Source organism: Crocodylus porosus, unplaced genomic scaffold (genome assembly GCF_001723895.1).
Source record: "Crocodylus porosus isolate Cpor-Errol unplaced genomic scaffold, CroPor_comp1, whole genome shotgun sequence".
NCBI classification, from domain to species: domain Eukaryota; kingdom Metazoa; phylum Chordata; order Crocodylia; family Crocodylidae; genus Crocodylus; species Crocodylus porosus.
Window position 1 is genome coordinate 7,600,145 of NW_017728917.1, and position 15,250 is coordinate 7,615,394.

Here is a 15,250-nt window from a genome sequence, read left to right on the forward strand (position 1 = left end):
GTGACGGCGCTGCAGGGCCACGGCGCCGGGCTGCAGGCGCGCCTGGCCGCGCTCGACAAGGAGCTCAAGAAGGCGGCGCTGCGCGCCGGGAAGCGCGAGCAGGCGCTGCGGGCCCGCCTGGCGGCCGCGCAGCTCGAGCTCCAGGTCACGGCGCTGCGCTACCAGAAGAAGTTCACCGAGTACAGCGCCCGGCTCCGCTCGCTCGGCGCCGCCCGCTGCCTGCCCGCGCCCGCCAAGGTGAGCGCCGAGCCCGAGCGCGCCCGTGCGCCTGGCAGGGAGTGCGAGCGGGGGGTGTGCGTGTGTGTGTGTGTGCGCGTGTCCGCGGCGGCGGGGAGAGGCTGTGTGTGCATGGTGTGCGCAGCAGCAGGGTGACAGTGTGTGTGTATGGCAGGGAATGAGCATAGTGTGTGTCCATGTGTATGGGGGGGGTGCATGGCAGAGTGGGAGTGTGTGTGTGTGTGTGTGTGTGCGTGGCAGCGGGGAGAGAGAGCGTGTGTGTGTCTCCATGTGCATGGTGTGTGTGTGTGTGTGTGTGCATAGGAAGGAGTGAGAGTAGTGTGTGTGTGTCCATGTGCATAGCGGGTGGAGGGGTGTTGCATGGCAGGGAGTGAATCAGTAGTGTGTGTGTATGTGTGTTTGTGGCCATGGCCAGGGAGAGAGTGTGTGTGTGTGTGTGTGTGTGGCAGGGAGTGTGGGGGGGGTGTCTGGCCATGGCATGGTGTGTGTGTGCATGACGGAGTGAGAGTAGTGTGTATCCATGGGCATGGTGGGGGGTGCATGACAGGGAGAGAGATTGTGTTTGTGTCTGTGGCAGGGGGAGTGTGTATGTGCATGCCAGGGAGTGAGAGTAGTGTGTATGTGTGTGTCCGGGTGCACAGCAGGGCTGGGGGGGGTTCATGGCAGGGAGAGAGCGTTTTTGTTTGTGGCTGGGTGTGTCCATGTGCATGGCAGGGGTGTGTGCGTGTGTGTGAGTGTTCATGGTAAGGACAGTGTCTGTGTGCGTTCATGGCAGGGAGGGAATGCGTGTGCGTGTTTGTGACAGGGAGCGCGTGCGTGCGTGTGCGCGGCAGGGAGGGAGAGGCGGTTGGGGTGGTGGGGCTCACTTTGTGTTCAGTCGCTCCACGTTCCCTGGCAAGCACTTCTCTTCCCTGTGCCCCTTAGGAGGGTCTGGTAAGCGAGCAGGATTTTTTTCGTCTGAGACCTATTTTTCTCCCCCTCCCTCCCCACCCGCAGATGTGTCTGTCAGCTGCGGTCCCAGCCAGCTGGCCGGCTCTGGGCGAAGGGCAAATATTTACAGCTAAGCGGCTCACCACTAGCTGAAGAAATAGAGCCTGCCCTAGAAAGGAGTTGCCCAGATCCAGAGGGTGACATGTCCATGTTTCTCTTCAGTATTTTTTTTTCCTTACCTTTTTTTAATGCATCAAACTCCTGGCACGCACACGCGAGTTGGACTTCTTGGACGATTTCCCCCACTGTGTAGCTCACGTGCCGCATTGTTTCTCCCTCTTGGTGTCTGGGATCTCATGCTTGTCACTGCAAACTGGATATGCTTACTCATAACGCAGGGTGCTGTCGGTTGAGCTTTGAGGGAGCTGTGCTGCAGGGAGCTCGAGCCTATCTGGGATGTTAACTTCTCTGTGAGAAGTGAGCCTGATCGAAAAAAACAAACAAAAAAAGCATTTTGAATCTGATGCTTAAAGGCCAGAATTCAGCGGCTATATTCTCTGTTTCTATGCCTGTATTTCTAAGGGGACCCTCCTTGGGAATTTAAAGTCAAATATGCAGGTCACAATACTTTTCCCCCACTCCTTGCCCCCTCACAGCACAAAAGCGTTTTTCAGGATTCAAAATAGCATTGAATCACCAACTTGCTAGGAGTTAGGCGAACCCGAACGGCTCACCAGACACTTTCTTGTTTTTGATGACCCAGTACTTTCCAAATCCAGCATTCCTCATCCCTAAATCATCCAGAGCAGGCTCTCCAAGCCATGGCTTTCCGCAACATGAGGTCACTTGGACTAGTACCTTACACAACTCAGACCCCCTCAAGCAAGCTACGCGTTATCAGGAGCTTCCTCCTAATGAGGTCTTCATGACGTGGAACGGCTGAGCACGGACTGCGACTTTCTGCCGCACATGTGCCCGAACGTGAGACCGACCCTCCGTCTCATTTTTCAGAACCGTCTACAACAGGGTTTGCAAAAGGTGGATTTAAGTGGAGTCAGTCTATCTCGAGTTCACACTGTCTGGAGTGGTTAGAATTAGGGTCTGCAGAAGGCAGCGCCGTGCGGCCAGTTAACCCCAAACTGCTGCTCAAAACGTGTCTTCTGTATGAAGAGAGCGCCGGACCAGATACTTCCAGGATGAAGGCGCTCAGATGATACCGCTCTGCCGGGGAATGGGCTCCTCTCCCCACAGATACAGCAGTAATCATCAGGAAAAGTGAAGAGCTGTCCTGGCTCTTTGTTAACGTTGCTGCTCAAACAAGCCAGCAAGATAAAGGAAAGGAACCTCCATTTATAATCTCCAGCTCCATTAGGCAAAGAAAAACAGCAGTGTTTGTCAAATGATAACAATAACGGTATCTCGGCATGGAATACTGCTCTAATCTCTGGCGATGGCATTGAAGACGCTGTCGGGCTAATGCCCAGATTAAGAAATTGGAGACTTTGCATCCATTTGGGGACCTGTTTGTAACAACTGTCTTGGGTTTGTTTTTTTAACCCCCCTTTTCAATTTACTCCATCTCAGCTCAGAAACCTGACTTATCTTTCTCATTCTCTACCCTTCCCTGCTCCCCACATCCACTTCGCATAGGGACATCTCTGTCCTCGTCTCAGTTTCTTTGAGAAACCATCTTCTCTCCGGACCCCATCTGCCACCTGGAACAGCCTTTCCATATCTTTCTACCTTATTAGCTTGATCTCAGCCCCTCTCCCCAAACATGCGCGCCCCCTCACTCCCATATTGACGGGTCTTAATTTTTCTCAGTCTGCCATTGCTAACTTTGTGGAGCTAAACAATTTAACAGGTCAGCGTTGCGGGATGTGATTTGTGTGAAAGGTATTATGGCAAATCGTTGCCAATGTCTGCAGGACATCGTTTCCAGCGATGCCTTTATCGAATTTATGGATGCAGCTGGCCAACATGACTGTGTCCATTTTCAGCCTTACTACAAAAAGGCCGTTATGCAGTTTTCTGAAGCGGCACCTAACCTGCAGAAAGCCAAAAGGTGTCATGTCACCACAGACTTGTGGTCTAGCGGTCAATCAATTACACGTCTTTCACAGCCTGCTGGCAGCTGTCCAAAGCTAACACTTTCAGTCTGCCCCGCTCCAAAAGAAGTACAATCAGGAAACACGCGTCTTTGTGCACTTGAGAACTTTTTTTCAAAGTCCATGTTGACATGGTGATCACCTACTGCAAACGCCACTGAACCAATTTGGGACATGGCTTGTTTCCAAGTTTTTTAGTGCTGGATTATTTTTTTTCAGACAAAGATGCCAGTACAGGATGGAGGCTATAAACACCCTGCAGGGCATGCATATTTGGCTCAGGCACTTTCTGGTCCCTAAACACCTGGATTTAGGTGCATTACAGTATGGAATAGTTAATTTCTCAGTTTGACTTCAGGTTAAAAATAACCATGCCTGGTCAAACTATACCTCGTTGTCACTGATATTTTCTTGCAATCATTTTTATTTGTACATCAAATGTGCTATAAGCAGTTGTTGCTCCGTCAGCATTGAAGTGTTTGTTGCACAAACAGAACTATCCTTAGCGCACCGTGTTCACAAAGTGTTTTGTGCGATTCCACGCTTTTAGCTTGCCTAGGCTAGGTTCCCTGTGTGGGTTAAGGGAAAAAACTCTTTCAGCATCCCAGAGTTAACTGTCGTTCCTTGCCACAATTGTAGAACTGCTTGAAATAAAACAAATGGTGTATCCTAGGAGCACAATAGGAATAAATGCCTCCTTGCAATTCAGTTCAAATGATGAGTGACACAGCTTGTGGTGGGGGTGGGCTAGGGAGTCACAAATGGAACAGCTGTGCCAGATGTGATTTTTGCACCCTGACTCTGGAATGCAGAAAGCCTAGGACTACAAGGAGGTTTAGAGATCAGTGCTGCTACTGTTTGGTAGACGTAGTACTTCAAAACCCTGCGCAGGAAGAAAAATGACTGTAATCTATTCACCCGTTGGGAATAGGGAACTCCGTTCTTTTCTGCATCTATAATCCCCAGAGAGCTCCACGCAAAAAGCCTGGTTAGTAAGGTTCTCTCTTCTCCCATCCCATCGTTTTCTATGTCACCTCTGCACAGCTTCTGCATGCTGAAAGGCTTTCTAGAGGAGCGGTCTAGTGGTCAGGATGCTAGTCTATGGTTTCTGAGATCTGGACTCAGGTGCTGGCACTCTCATCATCTCCCTAAGCAACCTGCAGCAAGTGAGAGTTTCTTCTCAGTACCTCCTTTCCCCTCCTCATCTGTAGGACAGGGAGAGTGACACTGCTCCACCTCTGCAGTATCGCTAGGAGAAAAACATTAAAGATTGAGATGCTAAGACACTGTAACAGAAGTATAACAAGAGGAGGCTATCAGTAGATGTGTATTACCAGGACATGACTTCTCTTTGTCCCTAGAATGGAAGTCATTTTTGTCGTTTTGTGTTGTTTCTAAAAGTTTCAGTATGCCCACACTGCTCTGTGTGTGTGTTACATAAAGGCAAAGTTAGGGGTGTGTTTGCTGTCGAGAAATGCTTGAGGTGGTTCTTTGGTAGGGGGAAATGAGGGCACTTGCCAGTGTGTTTGAGGAGGAAGTGCTGGAGATGTCTGTCTCAATCTACAAAGAGGATTTTCGTTGATGAAATACATCAGCCGGAGTCATCCAAGTCCAAATACAACAAAGAAAAAACCTCAGGCTATTTAAATTCTGCTTGATCGTCCCTGAAACACACTATTATTTCAGCCTATTGATGAAGTTGGGCAGATTCTGCTGTTGTATGTATGCGCACAGTTTAAGTTAAGGTCTTTTGGAAGAGATTAGGAAGGCATTTTTGTTGCCACGTCCTAGCCCCGGGAGCTCCCTTTCAGACATCAGGCTGTGCTCCTGCAGAGCCCAATGGAAAAGCCAGGCATGGTAACAGGAGCATTGAGGATTATGTTTTAAGATGCAGAAGTGACCGATCTCCAGATATGTAACAACAGAGCTGGAAACTACTTACAACGAGAAGTGGAAGTCTTAACGTCCTTTAATTTTTGGGGTAACAGGTGTTTTATGCTATAGGCATAAAATGCTACTGGCGTTTATGCACTCCTTAAATATATCAAATAGATCCTCAGATGAGCTAGGTCGGCACAAGTCCCCTCAAGTTAAAAAATGTTCTATCAGTTTACAACAATTGTGGAGCTGTTGTACAGACCTACAGTTTCAGGGCCGTTGATGAAAGCAGCTGCTTCCAAAACTTCCATTTTTTGAAATGCAACTAAGGTTTTGCAAATTTAAGAGTATTTTTCTTAGACTATATCCCCACCTTTACTATTCCAGATCAATCTGATAGCCTGTTACTTTGTTAAGGTGAAGAAAAGTGCCTCTTTTTGCTAAGACCGGACTTCTTAGCTGCAGTGTCACGACAGAAATTAGAAGGCTTCTAATATATGGAATAAAATGCAGTCTATTAGCTCCACATTACTCAGCTGGGAAGTACAGTAATTTCCAGAATTACATTTAAGAGCTTTACTCAGCTGTGGGAATACAGCATGCCAAGAACCATCAGGTTTGCTGCAGAACCAGATGATGTGGGCAGGCCTGGGATATTGGCCATAACATCTCCAGAGTCACTTCACTTTTTAATGATTGGTTCAGACATTTTAGGGAGGAAAAAAGAAAGGCAGTGAGCTCTGTAAGAATAATTTTCTTTGTGGCTTCAATAATAGGCATGTAAGGATGCTTAAAATTCGTTAATATTGCAAAGTGAATCTGCAGAAGTATTAAGCTATCAAAGCTGTACTCTAGGTCCCTTGTGCCTTGATGTTTTATACATGTGTTTGAATGATCACAGTGCAGTGCCATATTCTACTCTGTAGTGTTACACTACTCCACTCCAGTAGAGACTGTGGACAAAACGTTAAAAACCATTAGAGCTGGCTGCAGCTTTTTATACATTCCCAATGCCATTTTGCATGACAAATTTTGAAGAACATTTCATAAAATATTCTCTCTGTTTTTGACCCGTTCTATGATTGACCCGAGTGCTGAGCCCCTACTCTGGGAAAACTGTTATAATTTTTTTTGGGTACTAAAAGTATGAGATCTCCCACAATAAGGGATTGTAGTGGAAACAGTCAGGTTTAATTACAGCAACTGTCCTGAAAGCAGTATAGTAATTGCTTCTTGATTGTTCTAATTGACTTGCCTTCATAAAGCTGTATAGCAGAAAAGAGAGGTAAACTGCTTTTGTGACAATGGCATACTTGTCTTTCAAATGCTGAACTTATCAGACCTTAAAAGTGGTCTCACCGGACTGGAAGTTTTCTCACTGAAATAGTATCTGAGGTCTGGGTTTGAAGTTGTCCAGGAAAAGAGCTTTCACCTAGTATTTTGTTCCTCCTTGCAAGCCTGATTCTGAGTGGTGCAAAAACAGGTGAGATCAATGGCTCTGAGTACTCAATATGTTTGGGAGTCAGGTCTCAATCTACTTATTTTACAGGATCTGCAGGAAAGGAAATTATTACGTATCACTAAGGAGCGCTATGAACTACTGACTTTCATCTGGTGCATGGTGGTGAAACTCCATTGAAGTCAGTGGAGTTCTGCCAGTTTACATAAGCAGAGAACTTGGCCCCATCACTTTTTTCCCATAAGAGTCATTCAGTAATGCTGGAGTGTTTTGACATATTTTACAGAATTTAATAGACATTAATAACACATGATAGACATCTTCAAACTGACACGTAAAAAGAAAAATGCACAAACTGAAAACATCTGCATCAAGTTACTATGTAACTGTTGTAATTTATGTCATTAATTTCTTATGAAAACCAGACATGTAAGATAACTTCCTCAAATTCTTATGTGTTCATAACTTTTTCACCCTGTAGATAAAACAAAGCAAGGACCAGCAGATAGCAGTGTTCTTGGTCTCATTGGAGCTCATCTATCTTTAGAAACACACAGTATCACTCTGAATATCTGCACATTCTCATTGCTGAAATCCTTTAAGTTTGTCCCATTTGTGCAACAGGGCTAGCTATTATCAACTGCCACTGGACAGAGAGAAATTAGGAGACTGAGAAGATTCAAAGTTGTCATTAGAAGTCTGGGTATTTAATTTTGTTTTCAGTGTAATTTGAAGAGGTATCACAACGCTTTAGTGTTCCTTTGAAAAGGATATTGTCACATCAGTCAAGGACACTCCTGTGTTTGGGAATGGCCTTGGGTCACAGGATAGGACAACAGATCATGTTTACACGGAGTCTCCTTCAGGTCTAGGTTGCACATTATTTATTCTTCCTGCCCCCCTAATCAAAGACCTGCTACTGTCTGGTTTTATATTTTAGGAGTTGGGAGAATCCTTCTCAATGAAAGAGAATTTCTCTTGAAGTTTTAAGACTTTATAGAATCTGAATTCCTTAGAATTGCAATAAAATTATGGAAGAATAATTAGGAATTTGGTCCTTCTGCCCAATTTGTTTCCTCAACTAAATTGTCTTCGTTAGAAGTGCAGTTTCATAACACATCTCAGTGGGTGCTGCCTCACTGGGTGCTCATTGGGTGCAGCCAACACTGCTGTCTCATTGGGTGCTGCCTAGGACAACATAATGTACCTAGTAAGAAAAGGAGTCACCCTAAAAATGCAGCCCCAATCGCATCCAGGAATGGGAGACAGCAAGAATAAGACTGTAGGTAACCTGGAAGATTTTTGCATGACACCCCAAATTTAACCCTGTCAGATAGCTAGAATTACAGCATGGCATATGGAAATATTTTGATTCCCTTAGGTGCTGACTGTAGACCCAAACCAAAATTTTGCATTAACCTTAAAGGCCATATTTTTCAAAGGAGTGCCTGTCAAGAGCAACAAGAGGGAAGACACGGGAGTTGCTGGACTATGAAAGTCCAACCCAACACTGTCTCCCCTCTGGAATTTATGAACAGAATAAATATTTGGATAGAAGTATGAGCCATCTTAATATCTGCCTCTGCACAAATGTTTTGAATGCTTTTACCTGTTCTTCGTAGGGTGAAGAAACTAAAGCACTGACCCTCGTCCTTCATCGTGACTCTGGATCTCTTGGATTTAATATTATTGGTGGCCGGCCATGTATGGTATGTTAATCGCTAAAATGTGTTTGCCTTTTCCTGTTGGGGAGGGCATGTGAGTCAGTGTTTGGAGGACGGGGAAAAATGCTGACTACATATTTGTCTCTGTAGGGAATGTTTTCTGTGTGCATCTTTATATTCAAAGAGAGGTGGAGCATTTAAATTAACTAAACATTACTGTCTCCCTTGTTACTGGGTAGCATGCTCCGGATTCGTTATCACATTTGGAATATGAAGAGAGTGCCAAAAGACATATAAGATCCTTTGCAATTAACTCTAGCCCCAATCGTTTCAGTGCTTATAACTTTAACAACTCATTTCAAACTCTCTTTGCAATAAGGCAGCAGTATTTGCTCCTTCCTAAACAGCACACTAGTGATGAAAGGACATAATTTAAACAGCTCACTATGGGCTAAATTCTGGACACCTCGACCTTAGTAGAATTTTTTTCTGAATAAAAATGCAGAGATCAACTTATGCATACTTACTAATGCATTTTTCCCCTTTGGTGCTGACTGGCTGGAGAAACATCATGTGACTTGAAGTCACATGGTGTATTTTTACCTTGTCCTGCTCTTTTAGAAAGTAAAAAGTTCAATACTTCGATAGAACTACACCGCTGCATGGGGAAAAAACTGCATTTATTGTCAGTATATTCATTTTCAAGTCCCCTCCCTCATAATTAATCACTGTTAAATTATTCTTTTGTGGGACAGTTTTGTGGTGTGAAAGCATATGGCAGTTAATTGCACAGTAACCAAGAACATGAGGAATGCTTTGTTAGCTTAATTTCATTTGCCACCGTTGTCTCAGTTTGGGTAGAATAAGTGAGATGTCATCAAAAGTAGAAATCTGTTTATCATCTGATATTTAAATGGGAGGGAGACCATATCACTTTAATATTGACCTTGATTTATGACGATGGCTATGATGATATCCTTAAGATGTGACACAATGATAATAATTGTCGTAATAATTACCATATAACTTGATTTAAGTTTGGAGCCAATCGGCTTCTCTGCTGGCCTTTAGTAAGGAAATTTTAAGTAAAATTAGAAACGGAAGTCTGTTTATGGTCATACTGTATCTTGAAGTGGGAGATGCGGGTGCCCGTCACCGAAGGCTTTAACCCACAGAAAGTAATACTGGAGTGGCTCTGAGCATTTTTTACTCACACGTGGTATTTTGAAATGGGCAGGATTCAGCCTAAAGCAAATTGGAGTTGGTTTATGGTACAATGTTAACTTTTCTTTTTCATCCTTCAAGGACAATCAAGACGGCTCCTCCAGCGAAGGAATTTTTGTATCAAAAATAGTCGACAGTGGGCCCGCTGCTAAAGAAGGAGGGCTGCAAATTCACGACAGGATTATTGAGGTATGTGAACACACCACTATCTGATCCCTTTTAATAGGCAAAGTTACAGCTCAAGCTGTTTGTGCAAGGCATAGTGTTTGCCATGGGGTTGGGAGCGATGTAGCAGGGTAAATGTCGTCTGGAAGATGTGTCTGGTAAAATATGCTTGACTTGATTCAATGCTGACCTTCCTGGCTTTAGGTAGAGTTCTTATCTAAATATAGAAACCAGATTATGGATGGTATGTGCATGTCTTAGCTTTCTGAGGAACTAGCATCTATTTGGTATGCTGGAGTTATTTCTTTTTAAAGCTATCGAAGACTTGTAAGTGATTTAGTTAAAACCATATGTGAAATATCTGTTGTGTAGATCGTGACTTTATTTATCTTGGTTTCCAAGTTGAGGGACGACAAAAAAATGTTTTGAGCAGCTAGAGGACAGACGTTTTTGTTATATCATTTTAGTACAAGATTGCTATGAGCCTGCCCAAGTAAGCCCTCTAATGTTAGTTAGGACTATTTGTATTATTCAAATATAGCCTGAATTTCTTTTCATTTTCCTCAAGTCTTGACCTCGCTAAAAAGTTCTTCCTGTGAAAGAGGTGGTTGCTTGAAATGTTTTTCTTAAGTTGCAGTGAGTGATGTTTCTTGGGAAGCAGAGGTTAGATTTCACAAAGCAGAAAGCGGCTTATTGTGAGTCAGATCCCATTGTTGACCATTTTACAGTTAAAAATGTGTTCTTACTGTCTTTTTAATGTTTGTAAAATGGAGAAACTTTGAGAGTCTATTGTTTCAAAAGATAAGTGCAGCTTTTCTTGCCAAGGATATCATGGAACAGCCAGTTTCTCTAAGTAATGGAATTCCAGTGCTCTTATGTTTTGCAAATGAGCAATAAACAGCTGTTAAGGATTTTCTGTTGGCAAGGGACAATGTGGATTTGCTATTTTCTGCAATGTTATGGTAAATTGTATTTGTGATTTAGGAAGACTATAAAATATTAATTAAATTTCTTCATATGGAAAAAAATGGGATCACAGTAGCAGGAGCATTAAAGATAAGAATTTAGTTGTGGAGTGGTTTAGGAGTGCTTAAGTTATGCATGTGGCAAAACTGCAAAAGGTCTGCTAGACTAAGAACGCTGCATAAATCTTCTATTTTTTTCCTCTGAAAATAAACTATACCAGTAAAGCTACAGCCAAGTATTTTTTTTTTTTAATTTTATTTTGGTAACCTGCCTTTTTAACAGACTTATCTAAGCACGTGGTTTATCTAAAATATAGAGTTAAACAAAAAAATCCTCAGGAAAAGAGCATAAGGTTGCAAAATTAAGCACCAAAAAGTTAGGAGATGCCAAAATGAAGGCTGTCCATGCAAACGCAGATCAGTTTCTTTGTGTATGTATTAGAATATGTTCTTTGGTTTACACGATCCCTTGCCCTTTCAGCTACAGGACCCTGGCCCATTTCACTGCATGGTGCATGTCTCAAGGAACAGAGGTATGTGGCCAAGAGAGCCAAAGCAGGGCAGCTACACACCCTGAGCAGCAGCACATAGCAAGTGCTGCCTGCTGGGTTGCCAGTTGCGCCCCCCAATACAGTGCCACCACAGTCACCCTGCCCTCAGTTACCACTACCGATAGTTAACATGCCTCTTGTCAAAATGTGTGCAGCAGAATATGTGCAGCCTCTGCTTTTCCTTGCAAAGAGCTGAGTGTGCTCTTCTCCTTCATTGCCTTCTAGGATGCTTAGCCTCTGGCAGCACTCAAGATAGGCTAGCCTACATGCACAGATAAATTGCTGTGATGTGGGCAGAACAGGAACCTAAATAGAACAGAAGGAATAAGTAGACATGTGGGACAAAATTTTGGGCTGCACTCTGTAGGTATTTATAGACTCCCAAGGCTACCAGGCACTGATCTTAGTTCAGTGGATGAGCTGTGCTGACAGCCCCTATGACAGCCCCTGTTCCTATGAATTATTCATGTTGTGCCTCTTTAAATACAGACGCAACTCCGGTCAAAATTTAGCACAATTTTCCCCCCTCCCCCAAAGCCGTGACTCTGCTTTTACCTTCATATAGTATAGCAAAACTTATGGAAAAAAATGAATCACAGGGATAAGATTTAATTATAATTTCTGCTTCCAGTAAGTATCCAACCTGTATGAGTGTTTGAGGCTTCAAACTAAGATACATGCATTCTGTGCAAGTGGTGTTTGATATATTGCATTAGCCATTGCATGGGCGAGGGAGGGAGGATGCCGATATCAAAGCGTTTGAACCACGTTTATCACTTTGAGTATCCCGACACTTTTATGCAATCTATACTCCCTCAAAAGGCTAAGCTGAAGTCCAACTAAGTAGATAACTGGGTTAATGTTATGGCAAGTCCAGCATTTGTCCTGTTCCAAAGGTGAAGAAGTTTAATTTGGAAACAACCTTGTACAGATGAAAACGTGTGTCTAATAAAGAAGCAGCTGGTGGAATGAATATAAATGAACTGTTGAAGGAATCTTCCATTCCTGATTTTGAACATGTAATTTTGTTCATCTGAGGTCCAGTCTGACCACAATACAGCGTGCAGTTTCTAGGGATTTCAGCATGACTTCAACATAGTCATGAGGATGCTATTCCTGGCAAAGAAAGAATGCTAAGATGCAGCATAAAATGTATTAAATAAAACCACATCAAATATATAGACAAAAAATCAGTCAGTCTGCCAAAAGTAAAATTGTGAAAAAGGGAAAAACAGAGGAGAACTAATAAAGATGGGACAACAACCTTAAACATATCCAATGCTAAGGCCTTGCAGGCAGCTATCACGGGGGAGTGGCACATGTCTTCATGAAAGGGGTTCATAGACAAATTGTGCCAACTGTGAGCAGAGCCAAGTGAACAAATTCAGTCAAATATTTTATTCGCTATGAAGTGCACAGTTGAACACAACTAGCTGCATATTTAATTGTGTTCAAGTCAGTGAACAGTTTCATCTGGAAAAAAAAGTTTTACTTTCAGGATGAAGCTTTAAGACCAAACATACCCAATTATTAAAAAAATAAATGAGTAAAAATCTTCAAAAATTATGCATAGTGAATGGTGTTTCATTTCAGCGAGAAACCTGTTTGCCTTCTGGCTTGTTTTACGGGGGTGTGGGGGAAATCATTTGATTTAGGCAGCAAAGGGAAAAGTCAATTTTTCACAAATTTTCTGTAACCAGCAGAGCACAGCATAAGAGTCTAAACCGGAGGAGCTCAAACCGCAGATCTGGCCTGCTGGACTTACAAAAATTGCTGTTTCCCTGCTGCCAAATTTCTCCGTGGAAAGCCTGATGAGAACTTGCCCCTGCATCCTGGAATAGGCATGTAGGGTGGGGCAAGGAAGGGCAGGACCTCTCCAGGTGCGTGGGGCCTGGGCCAGGGTGGCATGGGGCACACAGGGCTGGGCCAGGCCAGTGCGGGGCCCCATCCAGGACACTGCAGGGCATGGCCAGGTAGGCATGGGGCCCAACGCCTCTAGGGATCTGTCCCACAGACTGGCCCCACATCACTCATCCAGCCCACGTTGCTGATAGGTTGAATACCATTAGTCTAAACTCATTCTCAGGATAAAAGACAAAAGCATCTCAGGTAGTCACATTTAACTTGCAGGGATATACAAGGAAAATTGTAATGCAGGTATCCAGAACTGAGAAGATTCTTCATTTACTTTCATTTGTGTATAAAATAAGGGTGTGGTGCATTTCCGGCATGACCTCAAGACTGAATCTTTTTCAAAAGCAGTCTCATTTCAGTGTGATAAGCAGTCCAAAAGGATGAACTGCAAAACGCAACCTCTTCAAAATTAATTTCAGTTAGGATCACAACGAGTCTACGGTTCAGAGCAGAACTTAGGTGTGTGGTTTCTTTGGAAACTCTCCTTTTTGCATGTCTTTTGCAAAATGCATGTTAATAAAAGAGCGCCATTTTCTGTTTTCTGAATTATCAAAAATGCTTCTAATTACTAAGCACGGACTAAGTGGTCTAAGATTGGCAGATGAATATAGTGTGATTTATACATAGCTACAACTAAATTACTGTTATGTTGCTTTTTGCTTGCAGATGCTATCTCCTGACAGTTTGATACCAAGATAAGCTGTTGAAATATGTCTCAGATGGTTTTAAAATGTGTTTTCCTTTTTGTAGTCTAGGCTTGGATTTCCCCTTTAACAGTTTTCAAAACTTAAATGCAAAATGAATAAATCACATTTTTGAGTGAATGCCTTGAACTCTCTCTTTTTTTTTTTTTGTAAATCCCCTGTGTATAACTGATAGAATAATGCCTTTCATTACTTAGCCATTAGCAGAAAGGAGGCAACGTAGCACAGGCATACAGGTAACACGTGCGTTCCTGTGGCTTAACAACGTGGCGACTCTAGGAGTTTAAGCAACACACAGCACACCCAGGAACACAAACAATGGGTCTTCTCACTGCAATATTTTTTAATATACGCATGTTAAAAAATATAATGCTTATCCAGCCTGTTGAGCATTCAGATAGTTACTAACATTCACTAGTTAATAATTCTTCTATTGTCTGTGTAGACCAGGATTGGGCAAAGTCTGGCCTGCGGGCTAGATTGGGTCCACAGTAGACTCCATTTCCCAGCAGCCTCTGTGGCATTTGCCCCACCACCCACCTCCAGGGGCGGGACCCACATGGGAAGGGTGCATGGCCAGGCAGCTGGGATGGGCCATGGCTGGGAGCGAGATGGGTTGGCAGGGCCAGGGAGACCCTGGGATTTTGAGGGGGCCAGGACAGAGCCACAATGTGCTGCCTGCATGCCCCTGTGACGAGCCTGGGTTTTGTGGGCAGGGGCGTGCAGGGAACGGATCCTGGCTGCAACCCCGCACCGCAGCAAGATCCCAGCCCCGGCCTCAGAACAGCTCCCTGCCAAGCCACGCACCCTGCCTGCGCCGCGCGTGGCCGGTCTCCATAGAGATCCCAGGAGCGGTGGCCATGACGTTGTGGGGCCATGACAGCTTAGACTATAGGGGTGGGCAAAATGTGGTCTGCAGGCTGGACGTGGCCCGCCAAGCCATTGTACCTGGCCCATGGGGCCCCTAAAATACTTAGAAAATTAATATTTATCTGCCCCTGGCTGCCTGTCATGTGCCCCTCGATGGCTTGCCAAAACTCAGTAAGCGGCCCTCCGCCCGAAATAATCGCCCACACCTGGCTTAGAGCCAGGGTCTGCAGCCCTGTGCTGTCAGAGCCCTGCTGCTCCCGGGCCTCCGTGGAGACCGGCCAGGAGCAGCACGGGCAGCGGTTGCCAGGAAATGGACTCTTGACGCTGTCTGGATCTGCCATTTTGCCCACTCCTGGTGTAGACTATTAGCCTTACATTACAGAGACATAAACTGAAGTTAAGTTGAGCTCTCCTGGCCCTAATTCATGATCCTTCTTATTTAGCTTCAGTCCCACCTAAGGGCTCCTATAGATGTGCGGGGAGCCTGCTCCAATGTGCTGACAATCCAGTGCACTGGAGCAGACTCGATGAATCAATTCTGCTGAAGCATGGAAATTGATGCAGTTCGGCACGTTCTGCAT

At 44.3% G+C, this 15,250-nt stretch overlaps 1 protein-coding gene across 1 annotated transcript in view; it reads left to right on the plus strand.

Moving 5' to 3' along the window:
- Positions 1–8,238: 8,238 nt before the first annotated feature.
- Positions 8,239–15,250, plus strand: part of PDZRN3 (PDZ domain containing ring finger 3) — a 181,263-nt gene continuing 174,251 nt past the window's right edge. The window contains exons 1-2 of the mRNA XM_019536633.1: positions 8,239–8,321; positions 9,582–9,691. Of these exons, the coding sequence (XP_019392178.1) occupies positions 8,319–8,321; positions 9,582–9,691 (113 nt within the window). The 5' untranslated portion in view covers positions 8,239–8,318. The remainder of the gene's footprint in view (positions 8,322–9,581; positions 9,692–15,250) is intronic.